The sequence below is a fragment of the Gymnodraco acuticeps genome, unplaced genomic scaffold (assembly GCF_902827175.1).
Source record: "Gymnodraco acuticeps unplaced genomic scaffold, fGymAcu1.1, whole genome shotgun sequence".
Classification (NCBI taxonomy): Eukaryota; Metazoa; Chordata; class Actinopteri; order Perciformes; family Bathydraconidae; genus Gymnodraco; species Gymnodraco acuticeps.
Genome location: NW_022991177.1, coordinates 569,600 through 596,961, shown reverse-complemented (window position 1 = coordinate 596,961; position 27,362 = coordinate 569,600). Strand labels below are relative to the sequence as shown.

Sequence of the window (27,362 nt, the reverse complement as noted above, 5' to 3'; positions counted from 1 at the left end):
TTTCCCAATTTATTATTTTATTGTCATAGTTTGCTTTAATAACATTTGAACACGCTCAAGCACACTGCCAGAACGCCACGAGAAACCAAAAGGTGGGTAAAAGCAAAGGGAGACATGTACACCCAGGACACATTTTGGTTTCAACTGGTCAAGTTCTTTCAAGTGAAATATTTTGCAAATTACTTCTGAAAATCATCCTTTATATTCCGAGCAGAAGCCTGGTCCACATCTGTTTACAGATATAACTCCCGCCATTTCTCATTGTCATTCATGAAAGCAAGAAAAAAAGTGGAAGAAAAAAACAATCATGTAATGATGAGTAGACCAGAGTAGGGGGGCTAACCCAGGAATGGCATAGCTGAGCTCTCAATATGAGAAAGCTGACTCGTGTGGACTTCATCTTGGTGCGTCATTTGCTTAAAAACTGGTTCTTTTTCACATGAGTTTTTTTCAGAAGCTGTTCTTCGACACACAGAAGGGGGGGCGGTACAGGAGGGTGCCGTCGCCGCTGACAACTGTGTGGGCGGGTTTGAGCAGGCTCTGCCCATTCCTTCTCTCCAGGATCTCAGGCAGCGCTGTGTGTTCAATCGCGCTCCGCTACCAGCTTCAGAACCTTACCGATGGCGATGGTCTTACCTGAGACACAAACAAACAAAGTCATATACCTCTCTCTTATCAATCCCATCAAGTATATTCCAACTAGGGTTGCAAAGGGGCGGAACATTTCCAGTACATTTCCATGGGAAGTTAAGCTGGGGAATTTTGGAAATATTCCATATTGTAAACTTTCCATGGGAATTATGGGAACTAACTGGGAATTGAGGGTAAAGTAATCTAATTGTATCATATCCAAGCATAAATATAAACATTTTGTTTTGTCATAAGAAAACATCCATGCAAAATGATTCATTAAAAAACATGACATTTCAACAGATTTATTTCTAAGTAGAACAGAACTAGTTTTAATTATTTTATTGAATAATCATTTGTTTAATTGAAGACCAAAAACATGAATGTTGACTTAAATATTACTTCTAGAAATCACCTGTGCATGTGATGGAGTGCCTGTAGGGGGTGTGGTCTCACTAGCCATGCAGTGAGGAATGGCATGGATATTCAAGTGTACTTGAATGGCATCTGTTTGTTTAAGTCAAGATTATGCTAAAATATACTTTCCCCAACTAGATTTAAAGTGGACCTATCATGCTATATTTGAAAAATATATTCTGGGCCATACCTATATAAAACATGTCTGTGAAGTTTTTTTCTTCAAAATACCAAACAGATCATGCATTTGAGCCATGCCTCATTTCGCTCCATTTGCTCTTTTCCAGCACTGTTTTTGTAGGGGCTGAATCTGTGACATTGCTTGAATGCAAATGAGCTGCAGCTGACCACGCCCCCCTGCAGGAGAGGGGGGCGTGGTCAGAAATCAGCTGCTGGGCTCTCAGAAGAGTGGGAGGAAAAGAGAGGCTCCGTCCTCCGTGTATTATTATATCGAGTCGTTGCTCAATAAATAACAAAGAAGACCTTTGACCGGCACTTTTCTAATTTTGTCCGGAAGATTTAAACTTTAACGGACATGTTGACCGGCTGAAACTCTGCCGCACGGTCCCCTCGTTCCTTGGAAGAGGCGGAGAGGTGGGTGTTTGTCATCTGCTGGTGGACTACCGGAGAGAATTACAACAGGAGTAAACGCTTGCCTCGGGTAGGGAGACAAAGAGCCACAGCGGAGAATAAACAGAAGGGCAACCATGGCAACCATGCGCGGGAATTCTTCTTCGCTGCTTTTGTGGCAGACTACAGCACCACTTACAGGCCTGGCATATGTACTACAGCGTCTCCAGCGCTTTCGAGCGGCCTCGTGTGAACGGACACTATTCCGGGCTGACGTCAGCTCGGATGGAATCTGTATCCGCTCGTTGTAGCCCCGTTTTTAAAAGATTTGGGTACGAAGGAAAAGAGAGGGTTTTATTTTCTGACGCTGCTTGAGTTCCCTGACGCACCGGGACACATGTTGATGTATAAAAGACATCACAAAGTGCATTTTGCATGATAGGTCCCCTTTAAGTTCCCTATGAAGAGCCAACCTTCAATTTAGAAAATTCCCAGTTTATTCCCATGGAAAGTTTCCATCTTTGAAAATTACCAGAATTTTGCAACCCTAATTCCAACTTCCCCAAGAGACAAGAGAAATTATCCAACTTAAAATGATATAATCTTCATTTGCTGTCCGAACACAAATATCAGTTTTTGCCGTTAAGTGGATTTATAGTTACATTTCATTTTAGTATGCATGTATGCTGAATTTTACAAAGTATATTGAGCGTCTTTGCACCAAAAAGGGAATGAACTAAGTTCATTCGCCCTAAAAAACTTAACTATATTATATTTGTGGTTATTTGTTTGATGACTGCTGTAAATATCATTACGAATGTTTCCTAATAATGGCAGCTAGGGTATGATTATTCTAGTTAGCAGCAGAGCTTAATTAATGTATCATAATTGTTGCTTAATTAGCAACAATTTTGATTACATTATATTTAAGTCATTTATCAAACATACACCAGAGAGTCTTAGTGACACTTTTCTATATCTCTATTTTTGGGAGTTAAGGACTAGAGACAGTTGGAGACACCGCACTGGGCCCTGTGAAATGTGACCCTGAAGTGTAACTCCACCGGCCCCCAACACCTGTGTGCAGACGCTGTACCTTCGTCTCGTAGGGTGAAGCGTCCCATCTGAGGAAAGTCTTTGAAGGTCTCGAGGCAGATGGTCCCTGCAGTGCGCAGACGGGCGATGCAGACTTGGTCCTGTTTGACGAATCGTGGTCGTGTCTTACTCTTGTCTCCTGTCTTCTTGTCTACCATACAGATTAAGGCCTGCACACAGGAGGAACAGATTATCAGCATATGCTCAGGTTAAACAACCATCCAAACAAAACATCACACTGCTACAATCCTAGCAACATGCTAAATGTGTTCAAATGCCTCTAACCAATCCTTGTCCCTGATCAGGTTCAGTCACCATGGAGGGGCACAGTTAGGTCAGACTTACTGTAATTTGCACTTCTTCAATGCAGGTGTGAATGTGAAGCACGGCGTTGTAACCCGGACAGATGATGGATTTGTGTTCAATGATGACGATCTGTAAGGTAGAAAAACATTCTTTAACTTTATAAAGCTTGCACCAGCTGAGTTTAATGATATGAAAGCCTAACAGTGTTGTGAAGTCATGTGACTGTGATGTAGTCTCTTTATAGCCCGATATAAATCTTTATATGGTGTTAATGTGTGGAGATTACCCTGCTCAACAAAATGTGTACGTTTTGAGTCTCTAGAGCTGCTCGGACACTGACCTGAGCGTCGAAGGTGCGCCCGGAGTGGCACAGGTTCTCGGCGTTACACAGGATGAAGCCGGGCAGGATCTCCTCCTCCTCGATGCCCTTCAGCCGCAGCTTCAGGTTTTCCCCCGGCTCGGCGTCGTCCGTCTCCACGTCATCTGACAGGAGACTCAACACCTCCACCGTATGCTGCAGGCACAAACATGGTGGAAGATAAATGGTCATGTTTTACATCAGAGTAGGAGGAGTTTGGATTTTGGCATCTTTCTCAGCTCGATGTGATGGAAGCAGAGGCTTGTGGGATATCTCACCCTGTTTGGCATCATGACGAGCTGCTGTGCTTTACTGATGCAGCCCGACTCCAGTTTGCCCAGAATCACAGTGCCCATGTCCTGAGGAGACAGAAGGGAGAAGAGTGTTACAGAGAGGAAACTTGCTTTACATCACAGACGGGAAGTGAGTTTGCTACAGAGCTCAGTCACAGGAGCAGTGTTGGTGGTGTTAACCGAATATTTTCCGTCTATGACGGATTTATTTGAACAATGACGAAAAAATCTGAAAGCAGTCTGTCATTTTAACAGATTAGAACAAACCCAGAACAGCGCCAAAGTTTCCCCGCAGCGAGGCTCGGGTGTTATTTCGTGTTATGCATGCCCGTCAAAAAGGAAATTATATAGTTTCCAAACCTAACTTTGTCGTACAAATCATTGAAATGTCTGAGTTTATGCTTTACGCTGTGCGCGCTCCCGCGAGGTGCAGTGGGCATGCATAAAATGGCGCTACAGTTCATGAGCTTTGGGTGCTGGTGCTTCCTCCTCCTCCTTACCTTGTATTTGTCTACGATGGGCAACCTGACTGGCCCATCAGTGGATCTGTTAAAACTTGGCAAACTGTCCAATTGTGGAATGAATGGTAACCCTCTGAAAAACATCAGATATAAAAAGTAGTTAGTAAAAAAAACCTTCAGTCAATAAAGTAAGATTTCCAAAGTAGAGAGTGGACTCACGTGTACCAGGAGCACATGTCAGTGGGCTCCTTCAGGTTGGCCCCTGTGAGTCCAGAGCACGGCATGAAGTGAATGTCTTTTTTTGGGTTGAAGCCCACCTTCTTCAAAAATGGCACTAGTTTCTCCTTACACTCCTCATATCTGAGGGAGCAACAACAGGGGTCATGTCAACATCGTCACAGGAAGAGAACACAGAGGGCAACACACTGTCTGTCTGTGTGTGTGTGTGTGTGTGTGACATAGATCCAGAGTAACTGTCAACACTTCTCCATATGGCCGTGAGCATACAAAATGGGGGAAAAATATTAGAGCACCTCTAGAGTGGTGCAGGAATGAGTCATAAATGTCAGAAGTGAGTTAGCATTTTACCACTTCCCATTCCCATTGCTTTAAGTTGAGGGGAAACTTGCGATGCATGCTGTAGCGACGCGTCGACGACTTCAAAATATCGTCGACGACATATTTCCGCGTCGACGCGTCGCTACACACACGTGGGTCACCCAAAGCAACAAGCAGTTCGCAATCGCACTTCAAACACAATGGAGACTGAAACGGCTACCACCTCCTCCTCACAGGATTGCGCACGAAGCCCCCAAACGAAAACATCTCGCCCTAGGTCTTCAAAAGCATGGGAATATTTTAAAGTTAGTCCAAAACGCAAAGATATTTATATCTCACTGAGACTGCTGCATAGCCTAGCAGAAGCAGCAGCTAGCTGTGGTGGCTACCATTAGCAGCTAGCATTTGCTCTCCGATTTTTACATAAAATGGAATTATGGATTATAAATTCAATCATTTTTGTATACATAGACGTTAAAAACCTATGGATTAACCGATTCAGCCGCGTTCTTTCTCATTTTAATGCCATTGAACACGTCTTTTGATCAGATTACGGCGGTGAGACGATCTCCAGAGAAGCTCTGTGAAGGTACGTGTTGTGATGACTGTATTTGCTTCCCCTGTCGCGAGTCCGGATCACTCAGTGATGATACTATATACCTACATAATCTGTGGAGTCTCAGCTTTAATCGGATATATTGTATGTGCAGCTACGATAAGTAATAAGGGTACTTTTATCTTGAGTTCTGTGCCAATGTCCGTTAGCATTTTTCGCTCAGGGGTCATTTAGATGCTTCTTATGAGACTTGTGTTTTGTTTTGGTAAACATGGTTTGTATCGTCAGTTAGCTGAGATTATTTCCGTTAATCTGGTATAACACATTAATAGGTTCTTAAATATTAAGATCCCCTGAGACACAGTATCGTGAACATTTTTTTTTTTACATTACGTTTTTTTTACATTACGTTTTTTATGAATTGAACAACAGAAAAATAATCGTTAGATTAGTCGACTAATCGATCAAATAATCGCCCGATTAATCGGTTTCAAAATAATCGTTTCCCCCCAGCACTAATGGTTAGCCTAAAACCCCAATAAAATCATGAACTAAGAGCTACTTGAGAAATGTGATTTTCTCAATGTGCCCACCTCTCCAGGCTCCAGTTGACTGTTGGGTCGTCCATTTTATTCACCAGTACGATCAGGTGCTTGACCCCGGCCGTTTTGGCCAACATGGCGTGCTCCCGCGTCTGCCCACCCTTCTCAAAACCAGTTTCAAACTCTCCTTTCCTGGCAGAGATCACCTGAGGGACAACACATTCATTTGGTTAGTGGTTCTGTTTACAGTGCAGCATGGAGATAATCAAACTGCATGTATGTGACTCTTTTTTTCAGTTATTTATCTCAGCAGCTTTATTTGTCACACACTAAACACGATAGATTCAGTGATAAACTACATGAGGTACAGGATCAGTGTACAAACCAAAAACAATCCTTATTATGGAATCATGGATTTCATTTTTCAAGAGTGCAGGGCTCGACAGTAACAGTTGCCAGGTTGCCAACCATTCAGAAAACATGTCAACCACTTCTTGGCCTTTGGTTGCCATCAGTGGCAACCAGTTTCTAACATAAAGAAATAAGGACAGCAAACAGCTAAATGTGCACCCCAAAATAGATAAATGTTAATTATTTGTTGTATTAAGAGTGATATTTAATTATTGTTGTGACCAGTCGGAACCTGATACTTAAGTTGCACGTGCATTGGTGTGATTACGGAGCCAGAAAGCGATGCACGTTTACTAGTGTGTTTGTTTTACAAAAAATGGCGAAGCAAATGAAGTTGTTTGACTGTGGGGTAAAAAGTTCAGCCCACCCGTCAACATCTCAAACGAATGTTCAAAGTGATTCAACTGATAAAGCGCAAGATGAACCCGAACGAAAAGCAAAGAGGAATGTTGTGCATTCACTTCTGGTAAAAGTTCCTTCAAAATAAGAGTCCCGATCTTATTACTACCAAAATAAAAGTGCAAAACGAAACTTTACCATAGGAAAATATTGGCATACAAATATAATCACTTCTATAAAAAGGTAACACATGTTAAATATAGTTAGATATATTAAAGGTAATTTACAGCATTAATAATTAATATCTAATTCTTAACTGTGAATGGTTTTCATTTATTTAACATTAGAAATGTATTCTGGCCAATCCAAGACTTCAATGCTGAAGGGCCAATGGATCTATGGTGGGGATCAGCACAAAGATCAAGAAAACCCACATTTGAAAGGGAGACAACTGTATAGTATCTTAATTATTTAAAATATAAGGTGACTAAAAATGGCAACCGTATATTCAGTTTTGGAAACCAAAAGCTGATGCCTGGTTGCTAGCCTGGCAACCACTTTTAAAGGTTAGCGTTGAGCCCTGGAGTGTCAATTAAACAGTGAAGGCTGATGTCATTGATGGTTGAATTGTGTGTCTATTTGAATGTTCCTGCTGAAAGGAATTGTGGGACAGTTGTATCTACTTTTCTTTGGTAATGTTGCTCCAGAGTTTCCCATGCTAAAGGAGATGAGAAAGGAAGCAGAAAATGTGCTTCAATGCTTCCTTTATCATCTCCTGCACCACTCTGTAGTGCTGTTATATTTATCATTCAGAGAATTTGAACAGCTCTCATAATGGATGAACCTTCAATGACTATTCAACCGCAGCCCAACACTCCTGGGTAGAAAAAGGCTACAAGCCAGGTTTTGCTGTGATGTTCCAACATGTGGTCCTCCTGTGAACTCACCAGAACAGCAAGGTCGGCCTGTGACGCTCCTCCAATCATGTTGGGGACAAAGCTTTTGTGGCCTGGAGCGTCTAGGATGGTAAAGTGCTTTTTGTCTGTCTCAAAGTACGCTCGGCCGACCTCCACCGTCTTGCCTTTGTCCCTCTCCTCTTGGTTGGTGTCTAAAGCCCAGGACAGATACCTTGGAGACAGAAAAGTGATTTGGTCACATGTGGGAAACCTGAGATGATTTCTAAAGTTTGTCATGTACACAATATTATGGATATATCTATGATAAAAACCAAAGATGAGCTAACATCTAGCTGTACACATGGCTGAAAAATAACAATTAACAATCAAATCTTAAGTATACCTAGTTGGCGTTCATTTGTTATTTCAGAATAGAGTATATTTCCATGTTGAAGAAACAATACAAGAGCCTGATAGTTCAGACAGCAGGGAGCCACTCACCAGGTTTCCCTGTTCTTCTCCTTGGCTTCTCTCTCGTACTTCTCCAAGGTTCTCTTTTCTACCATGCCTGTCAGATACCTGTGAGAGGAGGACAACAGAGAAATGTACAAAAGGTCAAAGCTCTGTTGTGTTGAAAGAAACTCTGCTTAATATAAGAAAAGACGATGAACCAAAAAAAGGAAGACCACGACTCACATGATTTGTCCGCCAATGGTGGACTTGCCAGCATCTGTAGAAGAACAAGCAGAGCGGGTTTAGAGGACATACACTGGGACATTAGATATGATAAGCTTTGGTCTCACGGCCAGAGGCGGCGTTCGTTGTGGCCGGGGATTTTAACACCGCTAACATGAAGAAGGTCCTGCTGAAGTACTAACAGCATATCAGCTGCCCGATGCGCGGGGGAAATATACTGGACTATGTTTATTCCCCTTTTCGACATGGATGGGCTCTCCCTCGCCCTCCCTTCGGCAAATCAAACCACATCTCACTGCTGCTGCCTGCTTACAGGCAGAAACTTAAACAGGATAGACCGGTAACAAAAGGCGCTTTCACACCGGAGCAGGTGCCAGTGGGCGTCCACCCCGAGAGCGGAGGGGGAATTTTGACGTGAGCCGTTCCTTATAGATACTGTCTTTTTACGTTAGTGAGCCGGATCATTTGATCGGCTCTCTTAAAGCACTGACTCTTCATGTTACTACAGTTTACCACGGAGCCTCAGTCTCGCAGCTGCGAGGCTCTGGTGCTCCACTAGCACCGCTCATCGCGAGGAGTACAGGAAATCTAGGTATGAACTCCGGAGTGCTATCAGCAATGCAAAGAGACAATACAAAGCAGTGTTTCCCCTACCATTGTCTCGGCGGGGCGCTGCGCCCTGCCAACGGAGCCCCGCGCCCCGCCTGAAATTCAAGGTGTTTTTTTATTTAAAATATATATATATATATATTAGGGCTGTCAGTCGATTAAAATATTTAATCGCATGATTGTCCACAGTTAATCGCAAATTAATCGCACATTTTTGATCTGTTCTAAATGTACCTTAGAGGAATATTTTTCAAGTTTGTAATACTCTTATCAACATATGAGTGGACAAATATGCTTTATGCAAATGTTCACTATCATTTGAACAATGACACATATTTTCATGAATATTAAACACAACAACCTGGAACCTCTCTCATACAATAATACAATACAAATGGTGTGTGTGTGTGTGATGGATCGGTGGAGCTATGTGCAACTCAAGGCATATGCTCGAACGGGAGCTGCCTGGACCAGGGTCGGCGTCATGGGGGGTTATTCGCGGGCCATGCCCCCCCAAATGAGTCACTGTGCCCCCCCCCCCAATGCAGGGCAGGCAAGCCTTGCCACTTTTTTTTTTTTTAATCATATCAGTGAAAACGTTTCCACTAAAGGTTTTTTGTGTGAAATACGTCAGAAATAAAGAATACAAATAAAAAACACAGCCTGAGGTGTGCTCACTGCTGCTCTCTGTTTGGTGTGTTGCTTGACCAATGACCCCCGACCTTTGTTTTGTTATCATTACGTGGCTGTGTGTTTAGATGAAAGCCCAGTGGCGATCTGTTCATCTGTTATACTGATTATACAGTAAAGCCATCGAAAATAATATGATATACAGTACAGTACAAGTAGCCTACTTCTGAGTATCTGTGTTTCATTCAAGCTCGGCTCTGTGTGTGTGTGGCACGATCGCATTTTGTGAGTGCGCGAGAGGGAACGTGGAATGTTGATGTTAGCATCTGGTTAGCTAGCTATGCTAACATATATAAAGAGCTGTTTCTACACCAAGGTGGAGGAGAGTCCTCTCCTGTCAGACTGAGAGGATCGTATAACCTCAGCTCAGTGAGGTAAGGACTCTCTCAGTGCTTAGATAGTTCCCTTTAGTGTAAGTTATCTCAGTGGGTCTCAAACGGTTTGGTCACCATTTATGTAAACAAGTATTTGCGAGGAATACCTTTATATGATCATATCGTTATTAAAGAATAAGAGAATAAATGAAAAACGGGTATGAAATACTATAGGACAGTAACACAAGAATACAGTTTAAAAGGGGAATGATTAGTAAAATATCCATAAAGAAAAAGTAAATCTGTGTACAGTTCTGTTTCATATGGATGCTGAGAGATGTAGACTATCCATAGATCTCTTCATTTAGCTCTCAAAGTGCACCAGATTGATGCATTTAACTTCAATATTTAAAAAATAATCTTCCCGGGGGAGCATGCCCCCAGACCCTCCTAGAGGAGGTTAGGTCCACACCCACCTAAAACATGTTCACATGGATAAGATACTAAATACATCTGCACCCTTTTTATATGGTGGCCTATGTCCATATGTTTCTGTTTTGGTGGTCGTGCCACAACCGTGCATGCATGCACAAGTCATAGGTGCGCTATACAATAGACTTTACAGCATGTTGTTTGAAGTTGCGTTGGTGTTTGTGTGTTGGTTGTTGACGGCAGTGTGTGCCCCCCCTTTGTAAATGATTGCCCCCCCATTCGATTTGTTCTAGAGCCGACCCTGGCCTGGACGCTGCAATCATGTTGCGCACTATCCGTGCTGACTTTTCGTACAATGTCCCACTGTCTGGCTTCCTGCATAAAATCAAGTGCTCGGCGCAGTTGTGGCGAAATGTCGCTCCTCTGTTTTCATTTAAACAGCTCCTTATATCCGTTAGCGCAGCTAGCTAGCACCAGATGCTAACAACAACAATGCACGTAAGGTCTCTCGCTCGGGCCACACATAAACACACCCTCCCGGTCCTCCAGATGGCCAGTCGGTGCCTGCCGGTGAGCGTGGAAGTGTGGTCTGCCACAAGCGGGCGGCAGGAGCGGGGCTGTCAGCATCAGCTTGTAGATGGTATTTTAAACTTGATGCGCTCTGAAACTACGGGGCGGCGGAGGAAAAAAAATACACATGCGTTAATCGCGTTAAAATAATTAGTGGCGGTAATTTTTTTTGCGTTAACGCGTTAACTTGACAGCCCTAATATATATATATATATATAGCACCAAATTGCAACTGAAGTAATCTATCTATGGTCACTTTTCACATTGAATATGTGCTCTTTTATTAAATAAACTAAAAGCCTATGTTATTTATCCAATGTATGTGCATGTTTCAGTGTCCACTGCTTTGCGTATTCACGTTCTCCCTCCGCTCCCCCACCCCCCCACACACACACACGAATACACACACTCACAATCAGAGACAAGAGCGGAGGAAAGGAGGAGAACAACAAAGTGTAAAAAAGTCAAACAAATCTGCATTATTGCCCCGAGCTCTGCTGTCTGCCCGTTTGTGTCCCCCCAGTTTCAAATTAGTTTATTATTATTTGTTAACCTCAAGCCGTTATCGTCACGGGAGAAGGAAACACAGCCTGCCCAGGTGGACGCGCGCGAACGCGACAACGAACGTAGCGTGCGCATTCTAAAAAGAGCTCACAGATGGTGAGCAGGTACCGCAGTTTTGAACTACAGTATTGCATTTGACAGAAAACAACAATGAAACGCCAGCAGAAGAATAGTCTACTGAGTTGGGTGAAAAAAAAGACAGGAGATGTGAGTTGGTTTATTCAGTAAATTAGCTCAGGGTAATTGGATGTTCTGTCTACACCTGTTGATGTGAGGCTAATGCAGGATTTGCTAGCTTGATGCTACCGGCATTTAGCGGCAGTGACTCAACAAATTGTCTCTTAAAATGTATCGTCAGCAATGTATGACAAGCAGACTGCTTGTTTAATGTTAGACTCACACCAATAGCTCAATATGATCATAACACGATTGCTTTCATATCAGAGATCAGATGAGGTGGAGCTGCCTCCAGCAATAGAGGATGAGGCAGAGAAGCAGCAGCGCAGGGTTGCAGCAGGTATGTTATATGCTGTAGTCAGGTGATTTCAATGTATCAATGAAAGGAAGAAGTGTATGCTACATGATAAGAAGGGAATACAGTTTGAATAAAAGCAATACACTACAGTGTAACACTGCCTGAGACACAGTTTCGTGGAAAGAAAACCCGCAGCCCCCTCCACAGGGGGCTCTCGGGCTAAACAGGTTAAGTGAAAATGACACGTTTTAAGCAAAATTAAAAAGAAAAAGAAATATATCCAGTTGTTCACTGACTGTTTGCACGCAGACACATAAAGTGATGCAATAACCAAAGCGCAATCTCAAATGATATTCCTTTAAAATATTTCATGATGAATTAGTACTTGCTTGTTTTACCAATTTAAAAAAAATTGAAATATTGTCGTTATTGTATGTCATGATATATCAATATAAGATTTCATGAATATATGATTTTATTGAAAAACCAAACGTTATGAGTGACTGCAGAGAGTGATGTAAATGTTTTCAACATGCCTTTAGCAGGTAAAAAGAAGAAATATATCCACCGCAATTAGACAAAAGGCTAGACATTTGTGTTAGTTAGGCCGCCCATCTCTAAAGCAAAGATTGCATTTCATTTGTTATTTTAATCATCCATCGTTATAGCCTGAATTATTGCCCCCCCTCACTTCAGTGGAGCGGTGTATGGACTGACCTACGTGTCCGATGAACACAACGTTGACGTGTTCTTTCTTCGGGGCGTCGGGCTGTGTGGGGGGGACTTTGGGTGCTGGTGCTTCCTCCTCCTCCTCAATGATCTCCGGAGCGACCTCCTCCGTCACAGCCTCTTCCGAAGGGCCCCGGTTCCCACAGGAGTCGCCTCCCGGCTCCTCCTCATTTGGCTCCGCCTCTTTCTGGTCCCACGGCTCCTCTGTGGTCCTCTCTGAGTCCCCGTTTTCCAAAGGAGCTGCAAAGTCAAACACAACATTTAAAACCTGTTTGAGAGCTACCTAAAACGACTCAGCAGAGTTCAATATACATAAACCTCATGTTTTACACTTTTTAAATGATCAAAGAAGAATTATACAAACACAGATCTGAATATCAATAATAAAAGCAGTGGATTTTGATCTTAGGGGTTTACAAATGATAATATCCTAATTAATACACAGAAGTTAGAAGAATCCTTTTTATAGTGAAAATTGTTAAATGTGCTCCTGAATTTAAAACAAAAAACAGTGGTGCGTCTCTTAGAGCAGGGGTTCCCAAACTTTTCAGCCCCCGACCCTCAAAATAACAGTGCCAGAGACTGGCGACCCCCACACCACGTGAATTGTCAATAGTAATAAAAAGAACAGTGTTTCCCATACATCGACATACAAACCCCACAGATCCTCAACTCTGGTGTGTCTCACTCATTAGGACGAGACACGGCAGGCAAAAACATAGTTTTTCATGCACTGGTCAATTTTAAGATTTTGTGCTATATTGATTCCATAAGATGTTTTATTTCAGGCTTTTGGAAGGAAAATGTACAAAATACACATTTAGGTGTTTATTTTACTATAGTTTGTCTATTTGCGTGAGCAAAGTTAGCATTCTAACGTAACATAAAGTACCGCGACCACTGTTTTGACCATGTGATCAGAGGTATCGCTGGAAAGCTCCGTCTCTCCTGCACAATCTCATCGGATCCAAATATGGTAATTTCCTTTGTATCAGCAACCAATCGTGAAAGTACAAAGGGGTCTTAAACCAAGAAACGAAATCTCATTGGCTGGTGTCAATTTCTGACAACGTGATTCCTTCAGATGCGTCACGTGGTGTGCTAAAACACTTCCTGGTTTAGCTTTCGCTGGAAATTTAAATCTAAAAATGGCAAAAGAACAGCGGAAAAAACGTTCACAGAGAAGACGACAACAATTGTCACTTGCACGAAGCAAGGTTATAAACAAATGACCCCGAACATGAAATACCTTCACATTATTGCCTCTGCATTGGATTATTATCGGATAGGGTAATCACTTCATAATTAACTATGTCTGAATGCAGAAGTCTAGGGCAAATAATTGCAAGTCTCTTCAGTGCGCATGTCACAAAATGAGATGCATTGTGGGACGTGTTGTTTATTTGCAATGTGCTTCTGTAAAACGGCATGTAACCGTATAATAAACATATTATATTCTTTGCAAGCTCTTATAAAATGAAGTCGCGGGCCAGATTTGGCCACCGGGCCTTGAGTTTGACACCCCTTCATTAGATGATAATTCATCAACCTTTTTATTTGAGTAAATCAGTCAAACACATAAACAAAGGCCAAATATATATTTTAAAAAAAACACAAGCGAGAAAGTTACTCTAATATTGAATCCAATCAAGTCCCATCCAATTAACAAAAAAATCCAACACTCTGTCCTGAAGACAGAACCCAGAGTAACCACTAGGGACGGGTATCGTTAGGATTGTATCGATACCGCTATATAATAACTGTATAACTTACATTAGCCTCTCAGAAGCAGACAAAAATAAATAAAATAACTTAAAGGGGCCTGGCTTATCGGTATTTTTCGATACTCTTATCGATACTTTTCAATAATTTGGTGCTCAAAATGATAGACATGAATACAAGATGTGAAGATGAAACTGTCATTTTATTGTAATTTTCTTGCAGAAATAACTGTATAACTTACATTAGCCTCTTAGAAGCAGACAAAAATAAATAAAATAACTTAAAGGGGCCTGGCTCGCCCTATCATGCTTTTTGGGATTTTCCCTCAGACAGAGGATGAAAATAGGCATTTACATTTTTTTTTTATATAACATTTGTACATCAGTTACATCTTCATCCAGACATTTCAAACTGACAACCTAGCTCGACAAGAGATCCTTAAATCATTGTCCTACAGCAGAGGTGCCCAGTACGTCGACTGCGGGGGAAATGCTGGTAGATCGAGTCATTCATAAAAAAAAAAATCCAGCTCCGTTAAAATAGACAACACAGGTTTTGATCCCTCCTCCCTTGGCCTCCCTGCCACTTAATTCAGGAGTTTACTTGATTGACAGAAAAAGCGACCTATCGCTTTCCAGTCTGTTAACCCAGAATGCAAAGCGATACAAAATCAGTCAAGTGCCGCGAAAACTCAAATTAAGTTCAAGAGACAAACAACAAAATGAGTGCGGGACCGAGCAAGAAGCTAAAGACAAACCACTTCCACCCAGAATGGGAGGAAGAATATTTGTTTGTGATGTCACATTCAAAGGTTATTTGCCTTATTTGTAAAGCAAGCGTCGCTCTGCCAAAGAAAGGTAACGTGGAGAGGCATTATCGGAGTGTTCACTAGGCATATGACAGCGACGTCCCTCCGAGTAGCGAGTTGAGAAAGAGAAAGGTCATGTATTATTGCTACACAAACATTATCTCGCAATCTTAGTGTCGCCAACTCGTTTCTAACATGCAAAAAGACAAACAAATGCGTCTATGGTCGGTGTATTTTTGATCTTTCCAAACCAGACGAGATCTCTCTCCCGTCTGTGTGCGAGGGGGCGGGGCAGTTTACACACACTCGGCTGCTACATGCAGCAACACACGGCGGGGACGGCGGAGAGAAGCGCTCCAAGGTGTGTATTTGAGCTATATCTCTGACAGTGAGGGCAAGCCTACGGACACCAAGAGGCCTGTCTGTGAGAAATGTTTTAGATCCCTGCAAACCAAGGGAGCCAACACATCAAACTTGGCTAAGCACCCGCCGACCGGCATCCAGAGCTGTTTAAAGAATTTAAAGACAGACAGGTCAGCGAATGTGATAGATAACATAATTACATCATGCTCAGCCCATGTCCTCAAATCTAAGTCAAACAAGTGTAATTTATTTTGTGACAAACGAACGTTTTCGTAGTTTGACGAGGCAATTAATGGGAATGATAACTGTCTAATATGGCTATCTTTTTAGCTAACTTACCAATGTGGCTAACATCTGCAAAGTACATTTTGTCAATAATTATTTATATTACTGTGCTATTACTAAAATATAAAGCTAACTATCAAAGAAATCACATAAACTCAAGTATAAAGAAGAGACCATGTTGTAAGAAAACACTTAACAGATAAGCTACAATTTTATTTATCATGAAAATAATAAAAGAAAAGTATCGAAAAAGAATCGGAATCACAATTCTTGACTTGGTATCGGTATCGAAACCAAAATGTTGGTATCGTGACAATACTGCAAGGCATACAGTAATAGTCCGAATAGTCGATTAATCGTTTAATTAATCGATAGATTAATCGAATATCAAATTAGTCGTTTGTTGCAGCCCTATTGTAGTTATCCCATGTATAAATAAAATTAATAAAAACACGTCAAAATGTGTCTGAAGGTTTAAACATAGAACAAAGTATTTGTTAGGGGTGCACCGAATGGGAAATTCTTGGCCGAAACCGATACCGAAAATAGGAAACAGTTGGCCGAAAACCGAATGCCGAAAATGATTAATAGAAATATATATTACATTATATATTTACAGTACATTTATATATGTCATGTATTATTGCTAAAAAACATGATATCGCAGTCTTAGTGTCGCCAACTCGTTTCTAATATGCAAAGACAACAAATGCGTCTATGATGTATTTTCGATCAGACGAGATCTCTCTCCCCCGTCTGTGTGCGAGGGGGCGGGGCAGTTTACACACACGCAGCTGCTACATGCAGCAGAGCACACTGCGGAGATGGCGGAGAGAACGCGCTCCGAGGTGTGGTTACACTTTACCCGTCTCGATGTGGAGAATACTTGTTACCATAAGTGCAATAAGAGTTTAGCATGTAAGCACGAGCAATTTGTCTAAACATTTAGCAAAAGTGCACCGCATGCAGCCGGAGGAATGTACCGGGTTCGACCGTCTTTCTAGCAGCTATGTAGCTCCATCACGAGTAACGTTTCCACGTCAGGTGTTATGTATGCTAGCAGCAACACACGGAGTTAACTACATGATACAAACATGGGTTAATGATTAGAGGAAACTGAGTTATTTAGTTTGTTAACATTTCAGCTATTCTGTTTACAGTCTGTCATCAGATTATTTAATACGATTTGTTAAAGGCTCAGGGCAATCTCGATGACAAAGGTCAATGTTCCCCCCCCTGTGAGCTAGCCGCGAGCATGGTCGCCGCGTCTTTATTACGTCATCACAACAACACGTTAGGTTACCAACGCAAGCCTGTTCTGACATTCGGTGATATTTTTTCGGTGCTAAAACCCTTTCGGCCGAAAGGGCCTTTTTAACCATTTTCGGCCGATAATTTTCGGTGGCCGAATATTTAGTGCATCCCTAGTATTTGTAGCTTAAAATATGTCAATTCCTAGAAAATGACCAACAATTGCTGAACCATACATTGAAACGTTGACCTTTAACAACATTTAAATGCAGTTTTCCAATTCACAATGACATCTGTAAGTTTAACTGGTTTATAAAGCATTCAATGAAAGGCCAAATTATTATAGGTGTAGGAGCTCACATTAAAACACTGTCAGTGTTAATAAACTAAAAAAGACAAGGCGATGTGCCTGCAAGACTGCACTCAGGTAAACAAAACATATTACCCATGCGCAGCAGCTAACCTGCCTGCGAGCCTTCGCTCAGGTCACATTTACACATGGCGCGGCTGAAGCCCACGAAAATGGCATCTATAGTTGCCGACAGTTTAGTATTTTTAAAATACCGTTACATTTGTCCCGCAAATCGTATCAGGTTGCACTGAGGAGGACGTTGTTAGTGTGCTACTGCTAGCACTATTAGCACTAGCAGCCACATTGTTTAGGCTGTCAAATACGCTGCACCGTTTTAGATTCAATGAGTGTCTCGTTTGCAAATGCTTCATTAAGTTGCGTGTGTTACCCCCTTTACAAGCAACTAATTGAGTATATAGATTGCACCTTGCACTATCGCCATTACATTTTTAAAAGTGCACCCAGACCTTCGATCGCTTCGCTCTGTCCGCCATGCCTGCGGGAGCCTCACAACAATAATAAGAGCGCTGTTGAGAGATGACGAGTGGCCAATCAGAGTGGTCTCAAACCGGATACATCACACGGGATGAGGGTTCCCAACCAACCAGAATGGTTTAAAGTTAAACTAAGGAAGTGGACGTAACACATATACCGATAGCAGCACCGTTTGTCCAGCGGCTTAACGGCTCCAATCAGGTACCGGTATTGACTTAGTACCGGTTCTCGATACCCATTCCTAGTAACGACAGTCTGTAACACAGTCAGGAGACCTTTACAAACTATTTTTTGTATTGGTTTTTCAGTTGAATTATATTTAAAGTTCAGGGTAATCAACGGTTACAAATATAGCGTTACATTTTTTTTTCAATAAATGGATGTTTTCAAAGTAAATGGATAATCGTTTTTAATAATCGTGATATCAATTATTGACCCAAATAATCGAGATTATGATTTTTGCCATAATCGAGCAGCCCTATGTCATTGTACATCACTCAACCCACGAAATACACTCAGTAAATAGCTAGTAGGGTTGCCAGAAACTGACCATGATCAAAATCGATTATTCGGCAGCCCTGGTGAATAATAATTTGAAAAAAAAAAAAATAATAATAATAAAAATATATATAAATAAAATCGATTTTTAAAAATAATATTCGATTATGGAGACTGTAACGAATATTCGAATAATCACTGGCATCCCTAATAGCTAGACCCGCACATTTGTGGGCCAGGAATACACGGGCACAGCTGTAGCTACGTACTGTGTGTGTGTGATAGTGTGTATTTCGCAGGTTGCTGAATGTTTTGTGCGTGTGTGTTTATGTTGACAAGGAGGTTTAATAACTGTGGGCTACACAAAACGTGCAGTCAGTTTCATTGCCGTCCATAGAATTTAGCAGGGTATTTTTATTTTAACTCTCGTCCCAAATTCGTCCAAAAAAAATGTTGTATCCTCCCAGACCCTATTTTTTTCCGACGACGGGACGTCCTTAAGCTCGAGCCATGACTGCTACACGCAGTACTCTTATTTTGGTATCTGAATAGTAGGGGTGTAACGGTTCACAAACATTTCGGTTCGGTACGTACCTCGGTTTTTTGGTCACGGTTCGGTACAGCAGAATTTTTTTTCACAAAACATATATATATATTTATTATTATTAAACTGTGAATAATGTATTCACTCAAATAAATACAAAATATAATAAAATAAACATTAAGGTGCAGCATTTCGATGAACTGAAATAATCTGTATTTGAACTTTACTGTACTAGTACTCACAAAACATAAACTATTAGTTTTGGGTTTTTAATTATTATTAAACTGTGAATATTCACTCAAATAAATACAAAATATAATAAAATAAACATTAAGGTGCAGCATTTCGATGAACTGAAATAATCTGTATTTGAACTGTACTGTACTAGTACCTAAGCAGCCAGCTTGACATTAGGACTTGCTTGTCATTGTATTTTCATGTTGTTTAAAGAAAGATGAACTTGTCCACATTGCTTGCTGAAAGTGCAGATCTGCTGGCACTAACAATGTCTCCTGCTGTGGAGAACACCCTCTCTAGGGACAGAGGTAGCGCTTTGCTAACATGGCAACATAAGGATACTTGGTGTTTGTAATAGCTTTGGCTCGGTCTGAACTCTTTGCGATTGGTGGAGGCTTACATGCTAGTGGGAGTTGGGTTTGCACTTCAGTCTTTTTTCTTTTGGTACCGGTGATATTCACGTTCGGGTGATGCCTCAAATGAGTGTGCAAGTTTGATGTATTGCCAGCCGCGTAACCAATGTTAGTTGAACAATGCCGACAAACAGCTTTGGTTCGGACCACCTGTCTTTGTCCGTCATCCTTGAACGTAACTGCGAAACCAAAATGTTCCCAAACCGGAGACTTCAATGATGCTGGAGGATTTTCGAGCTCAACTTTATCTGCGTTCGCCATTAATTTTCGACAGTTCCTCAAATTACTGACTACATTTGAACGCATCCCTCTGACCAGTATAGTATGCCTCTCATCCAATGAAATGACTTGCTCGCTCTATGACGCGTTGAACCCAATGTGAGCAAATGACTCTGAATGCTGCGACGCAGCACCTGAGATTACTTCCAACAAGTTGTTCACGTTCTCAATTTTTTACGTTTAACGTTATATTCGTTCGGTACACTTCGGTACACACCTGTACCGAACCGAAGGGCCCGTACCGAATAATTTCGGTACGGGTACGTGTACCGTTACACCCCTACTGAATAGGTTAAGGGGCCTTTGGCTCTTCTTGCCGGAGGGTAGGGAGTGCGGTGCCCCCACAAATAGAATCAAATTCTGTGGGAAACACTGTAGACTGCATGTCTACTGTCATTGGATAAGATGTTATGTTTTCCAGCCTATAGTTTCTTAAAAGGTGTAAATGTATGGTTCTACTGTCGCAAGGTTTATATGTTCATTTGGCGATATAATCCAAACAGTCTCCAAATTAAACCATTTCCCAATTTGTGATAAGAACATCTAATCTTATATAAGACTTATTTGTGAGCTGGCAAGGTAAGCTTTCCACACTGTTGTGAATGCAGGAAGTTATCACCATATATTAATCGCTACTTGGTTTAAGGGTGACTTGAAAACATCTGTCCAGGTACTACACATAAAAAATAACCCTGGAGCATTTTCAGGAACATATAATGTGCACTGTCCCTGTTGAATAAATGTGTACTTCTCATTTCCCATCTCACACAGTAGCAGAAATTTAGTAATTTAAATGTTTTGGCTTGTTGCGATTTATATGAAGATAACATCAGTGTTTCCCTTTCCATTGTCTTGGAGGGGACACTGCCCCGCCAACGGAGCCCCGCGCCCCCCCTGAAATTCAAGGTGTTTAAAAAAAAAAATATATATATAATTTTTTTAAAAATATATATAGCACCAAATTGCAACTAATCTATATTTACTTTTCACATTGAACATGTGCTCTTTTATTAAATATACTAAACGCTTTCATTTTAAGTTGTGAGTTTAGTGTTTTTGACCCTAAGAAACACTGATGCATTAATCAATAACAATAATCCACAGCTCCTCTCTCTGCTCCAGAGGATTTAAAAAAAATATCCCAATGCTGTATGTATGATAAGGTAATGTAATCAATGTTAGTTTACAACTATTTGTGTAACTATTAACATAATCGAAGGAAAATAAATACCCTTTGAAGGAGCTCACTTGTAAAAGCACTAAAAGAAGCACATATATCATAACTAGTGCTGTCAAAATTATCGCGTTAACGGCGGTAATTAATTTTTTGAATTAATTGCGTTAAAATATTTAACGCATTTAACGCATGTGCAGAATGGCCCGCCCCATACGTGCCACCAGTGGCAGCGCCAGGGTATGGCTGGGGTAGGCTACACCAGAAATGGCTTAGCCCCACCATGAAAAATGATGTTCAAGGAAGCAAAATAAAGTCTGCCAACTCGCGGAGTAAATTGCACAGACAGCAGTTAGTAAGATTGATTTCAGGAGCCACGGTTTTGAAAACTTTTGTCACGTAGTGATCGTCTTCTCAATAGAACATCTTTGATAACGGCGTGGTGTTGTTGCAGGAAGTCCCGACGGAGAATACTTTTGCTGTAGTACAGGGGTGCACATAACTGGTACGCAGGTTATGTGCGTAATCTAAAATGCGTACCGTCACTTGTGTCACAAAGCGCATTTGCGTACCGACGTACTTGTGAAGCTTTTCCAGAAGGCGGTTAGATCACCGGACGACAGAGTCGGTCTCCGTGTGCACAGACAGGGCTGCTGTTAACGTCGGTCTGTTCAACGGAATTGTGCCAAAACTACGCCAACCGGCTGCGGAGGGAGACTCCCCCCCCTTCACTGGAGAACTGCGCTAAAACAGCTGATCACAACGTTCACACTCTGTGGTCACGAAGTACTCCACTAGCCGCCCCCCTCTGTCGACTTTCCTGAAGTACTCCCCCGTTGATAGAAATCAACACGTAATGAATTAAGACCCCACGGTTTGATGATTGATAGGTGTGTGGGCTGTCTTTCATTTTGACATGCAGAAAAATGTTATAATAAACATACATACTGTATGTTAAATGGATATATCCGCCTTCTTTCCATTCCCACAACAATATACATAAATAAATGGCATATTTTGGAAAATAGTTCGAATAGTGATTAATTAATTTTGAAGCTGTGATTAATCTGATTAAAAATTGTAATTGTTTGACAGCCTTAATCATAACAAATAGCATCTCAACTGATTAAGTATGCTGAATTAGTCACAAGCCTCTCTAAAATGTGAGATTATCGGCCACTGAAATATGGCCATGTGTGTTCAAAGTGATAATAGTTCCTGTAAATGTGTCAGAGCAAGATCCAGAGACAAAACAAACATGTGCTAATCTACAACTAAACTCACTATTCAGGGCAAACACTGTGAGCTCAATCTTAATCTGCAAGAAGGCCCCTTGTGCAGGATATAGATGTAGAGTCTATACTAGGGATGCACGATAATTATCGGCCTGATAATTATCGGTCCAATATTAGGAATTATGACGTCATCCCGATAAACCCGATACCAGTATTAATAGCCCCGATAATATAAAATATATTTTTTGGGTAAAAAAAAAGAAAAAAATACTGCGGTGTGGGTGGATTGGGATGAGGGGCGCTTGTTTTTCACTCGGCTCCTCCCGTTTTGCCAGTACTGTGGTATTAGTGGTTTAGGAAGAGGGGAGTTTTTCACAAATCCAGCGCTCCCCAACTCGTGCCTGGCTGTGACGTAAATGGTGTGCAGCAAACAAACATGTCGTCGGTGGTATGGGACTAGTTCAAAGTTTTAGAGTTGGAAAGTTCGCTTGTAACAAATGCAATGCAGAAGTTCCACGAGGAGGGAAAAAGGCAACGAGCTATAATACTTCCAACCTGATTAGTCACCTGAAACATCGCCATCGCTACGATGGTGTGTTAAAAGCGTACGAAGACGCCTGCGCTGCTAAACTAGCGGCAAATCCAAAGCCAGCTGCAAAGGCACCGGGGCTTTTACCTATCCACGAGGCTTTTGAAAAAGGCAAGACGTTTGCCAGAGACGACCCCAGGGCTAAAACAATCTCTAACTTCATCATAGAAATGATGGCGCTTGACGACCAGCCCTTCTCCCTCGTCGAAGATAAAGGATTCAGTCCGCTAGTTAATCATTTGGAGCCCAGGTTTATCATTCCAAGCCACCGCCACTTTTCAGACGAGTGTTTACCAGCCAAGTATAATGAGATCGCCACACTCCTTCATACTCTGATCGATAACGATATACGGGACATAAGTTTCACCACGGACATATGGACCAGTGATGTTAGCCCCGTTAGCATGCTAGGTCTGACGGCGCAGTGGCTGGACAAAGACTACAAACTGTACAGAGTGGTGTTGCATTCTCAGGAGCTACCAGGTTCACACACAGCTGATATGATCCGTGAGGCTTTTGAAGCCATGCTTCAGCAATGGAACATTAGTAAAGAGATGGTCCATGTTGTCCTAAGAGACATGTTGACCATCCTCGATCCATGTGAACAGCTGACTAGAAATATTAGCAAAACTACAGCCACAACGGCAGACGTAATGCCCTCCATCCAAGCCTTAACGCGCCTGCTAAAACAAACTGTTCCAACAGACCACGGAGTGAAAACTTCAAAGGAGACCCTGTTAAAAGCAATCCAAACGCGTTTTTGTGACATCGAGGAAAAGCCCTTGTATTATCTCTTAACGCTATTGGACCCGAGGTACAAGGACCGCTACTTCACCCTTGCATAAAAACGGCAAGCTATAGAAATGCTGCGGGAACAGCTGCACAGCGTCGTCGAGAGAGACCGCCGTGCCACAGACACCCCCGGCCCCCAGCCAGACGAGCCACCGGCAAAGAGCAGCAGGGGAGACGAGAACAACAACTCCTTCTTGGGCATGTTTGAGGCAATCCTCGAAGAAAATACAGATGCTGCAACTGAACACCAGGAAAACAGCAGAGTGGATGCGAACGTAAGTGTATATATTTTGTTTTAATTGTTTTATGAACACAATGTATAACTTATGTTACAAATGGGACCGGATATTCAGAACATCATCATAATTAGATTTTGTTCTTCTGTGTTTTGTTTTTTACTGAAAGCTCCAGTCATATCTGTCGGAGGCCACGCTTCCCATGTTACTGTGAGGAATGCACCTTTTCAGTTTGTTTTTCAATTTGAATCCTTATGCAAAGATTTGCACTTTTGCAGCATCCCTTCTAGAGGAGTAGAGGCCTTTATTTGTATATCACTAAGTGATGCACCTTGCTATGGCAAATGTTTACATTTTACAATCTATTTGACAGGTTGTCAAATTGTTTTTGTTTGATTTCTTTTGGCAAATGTTTGATAGGCTTGTTGTCCTATAAATGCCAGGTAATAGTTGTTTCTCATTGTTCACTCATTGTTCAGGGAAACACATTGTCATTGACTGATTGACTCAATTATATTTATTTGGGGAAATAAATATGGTCACTTTGAAGAGTCAAAACTGTTCTCTTGGCTTTGTTTTGTTCATAGTAGTAATGTTCATGTCATTTGCTCACTACTAGTCTTTTTTTACCACCAGGTGTGCAAAAACTACAGATTTTTCGTACAATGTCCCACTGTCTGGCTTCCTGCATAAAGTCAAGTGCTCGGCGCAGTTGTGGCGAAATGTCGCTCCTCTGTTTTCATTTAAACAGCTCCTTATATCGATTAGCGCAGCTAGCTAGCACCAGATGCTAACAGCAATGCACGTAAGGTCTCTCTCTCGCTCGCGCCACACATACACACACCCTGCCGGTCCTCCCAACAGCCAGTTGGTGCCTGCCGGTGAGCGTGGAAGTGTGGTCTGCCACAAGCGGGCGGCAGGAGCGGGGCTGTCAGCATCAGCTTGTAGATGGTATTTTAAACTCGATGCGCTCTGAAACTACGGGGCGGTCGAGGACAAAAAATACACCTGCGTTAATCGCGTTAAAATAATTAGTGGCGTTAATTTTTTTTATTATCGGTTATCGGTATTGGTCTTGAGAAGCAGGAAGTTATCGGTATCGGTTTCAAAAAACCAATATCGTGCATCCCTAGTCTATACTGCTAAAATCTTAAAAAGGAGGAATGAATAGACAAGGCACACTCAACTTCTGTATTTTGGTCTCAGTTACCCATAAAGCCAAAGGCACGTTAAGCTAATCCATGCATTCAGTGTGCACATGTCCGGACAATGAGGTGAGCAGTAACAGCACGAGAGATTCTCAACACTAAACAAACGCTGCACACATACCAGCACTTTCCAACACGTCCATTGAGGATATCTTCTCCACAGCAACTGAAACAGAAAAAATGTAAAGGTTAATCTTTCAGGTGATCTTAAAAAAGGAGCATGACCTGTTATTGTAGTTTTAGGAAAAGTGTGGGAACACAAGGAATATCTAAACCGACTGGCTAAAACAAGTTTGTTTCGCCATGTTCCAAGCAGCTTTCACTACCAGAGGCCACCTTAAGTTCAGGCAGGAAAACAATTAAGATAAATGTGGAGAACATTGACAAATCCTCTTGCCAAGTCCATCCTTACATAGGGGCACACACATTCTTTTGTAAAATGATCCAGGAATAGTGTATATGGGGCAGAGGTGGGAAGTTTACTCAAATACTAGTACTTAAGTACAATTTTGAGGTACTTTACTTGAGTATTTCCATTGTATGCTACTTTATAGTTCTACTCCACTACTATTTAAAATGGAAGTATAGTAATTTTACTCAACTCAATTTATTTAACAGCTTAAGCTACTTTTAACAAAATGCATCTCTAACAATTAAATGAGTGGACTAACTTTTAAGTCACAATACAAATTGTTTGAATATTTCACAAAAAGTCAATCAGTACTTTGTCACAGTACAATGCTACAACGATATTATCTAGACATGTCACATATAAATATAATTTCATACAGGCAATATTTCTGCACAATTAATTAGTTTATTTGTTATTCTTTATGTACATTTTGATGATTGTATTTTTACTTAAGTACGAGTTTGAATGCAGGACTTTTAATTGTAATTAAGTATTTTGACAATAATGTATTGGTACTTTTAATCGAGAAAAGGATCTCAAACCCTGTTCCCCCACTGATACAGGGATGAAACTGCTGTGGTCAGAAGTGCCTTCATGCGGTTTCCGACCTATGACACATGTTACTCCTCTGTACCGGCAGTGCGTCAGAAAATCCACGTCACAACTAACACTCACGTTTCCATTATTTTATTTCCAATCAAGTGCTTAGCTTTAGTTTTCAGGTGAAACTGTGAAAACATTGCGGTTTGGCAGCCGCTCATTTTGTTTGGTTCCATTTACTTTTTCGAATAAATAGTAACAAATCTAAAAAGGCAAAGACTCAACTGAGAAACCACAGCAGCTAACCAACATGCTAGCTAGCGCCGGTTTGTTGTAGCATGCTCATGCCGGCTGGGTTGATTACTTTAAAAAACTGCTTTGACAGGGCACTACAAGTTTTAACAACACGATTTAGTCTAGCGCCTAAGTAACATATACATAATTAATACGTTGTAGTTAAAGTTGCAGTGTCAGGTATATAATGTTAATTACTGCTACACCAAACAGCTAGCTAGTTTTGTAGCGCTTCAAGAACGCATGTGAGCTAGCCACTCAGCCCCGGCTCCTGTTAGCGACTAGCTAACTGCTAGCTAAAGTAGCCCCCCAACGTGTCTGTGAACTTACCGACAGAATCGAGATTTTCCGAGTGTTCATTCATGGGAAAAGTCGGAACAAATTCGACGGCATTCACGTTGGGCACAAATGGTTTAGCGTTCACATTAAAGGCTGTGAATGCTTCTTCAAGTTTTCCGTCGATTGTGGCCTCCACATCGTCCTCTTGTTCCCAGGAATCAGGGGCAGTGTCTCTCGGGTCCATCGTGGGTCTTAGATGTTCACAGCTGTGAGATTTAAGTTAACGTTACGCAGTTATTTGTCAACACAAGTGTCCGCCCAAAACCCGGCGTTAAGGTCCCCCCTTGAAGTAATTGAGAGCGTCCCAACTCGAAGTGTAACGTTATGTCTCCGATTCAGGTGAATAAAGCAGCCGGTTTCTAACGGGGAGAGGATATTCGACTCAGCACTCCCAGAGACAGTCAGCGTGAGCTAATGCGTCCCGTCAAGCGACGTGCTACACGTAGTGAACCCTGGGATATGAAGTCTTTTTTCAAAGCGGAAAACGTTTGCCTTGAAAGACTCCTGGGGGCAAGAAAACTACGTTCCCCAAAAACGTGTAATAGTCAGTTTACGTTAGTAGTTTCTAACCTTTTTCAGAACTGCAGATTCGATTCGTTGCGATTTCACTTTTATGTTATGTTTACGTAATTAACTTACAATATAATATGTATTGATGAGACAAATGTTACTTTTCACAGTGAAATTCCTATATATTCTGGGATTTGCAAACGTTGTGGTCACGAATACTGTAACAATAATCATTATTCAAAACGTTTTTCCGCTACCCCAAAAAAGCACGCCAA

General features: G+C 41.6%; 1 protein-coding gene across 1 annotated transcript; it reads right to left on the bottom strand.

Annotated features, from left to right (window-relative positions):
• gspt1l (G1 to S phase transition 1, like) lies at nucleotides 1-27,004 on the bottom strand. Its single transcript, XM_034237669.1, has 14 exons — nucleotides 26,569-27,004; nucleotides 25,114-25,158; nucleotides 12,500-12,751; nucleotides 8,129-8,162; nucleotides 7,934-8,011; nucleotides 7,484-7,664; nucleotides 5,838-5,992; nucleotides 4,350-4,490; nucleotides 4,170-4,263; nucleotides 3,655-3,735; nucleotides 3,359-3,532; nucleotides 3,058-3,147; nucleotides 2,714-2,882; nucleotides 1-636 (listed from the first exon to the last, which is right to left on the bottom strand). The coding sequence occupies exons 1-14, from the start codon at nucleotides 26,759-26,761 to the stop codon at nucleotides 584-586; spliced, it is 1,740 nt and encodes a 579-aa protein (XP_034093560.1). The 5' UTR covers nucleotides 26,762-27,004; the 3' UTR covers nucleotides 1-583.
• Nucleotides 27,005-27,362: the final 358 nt, after the last annotated feature.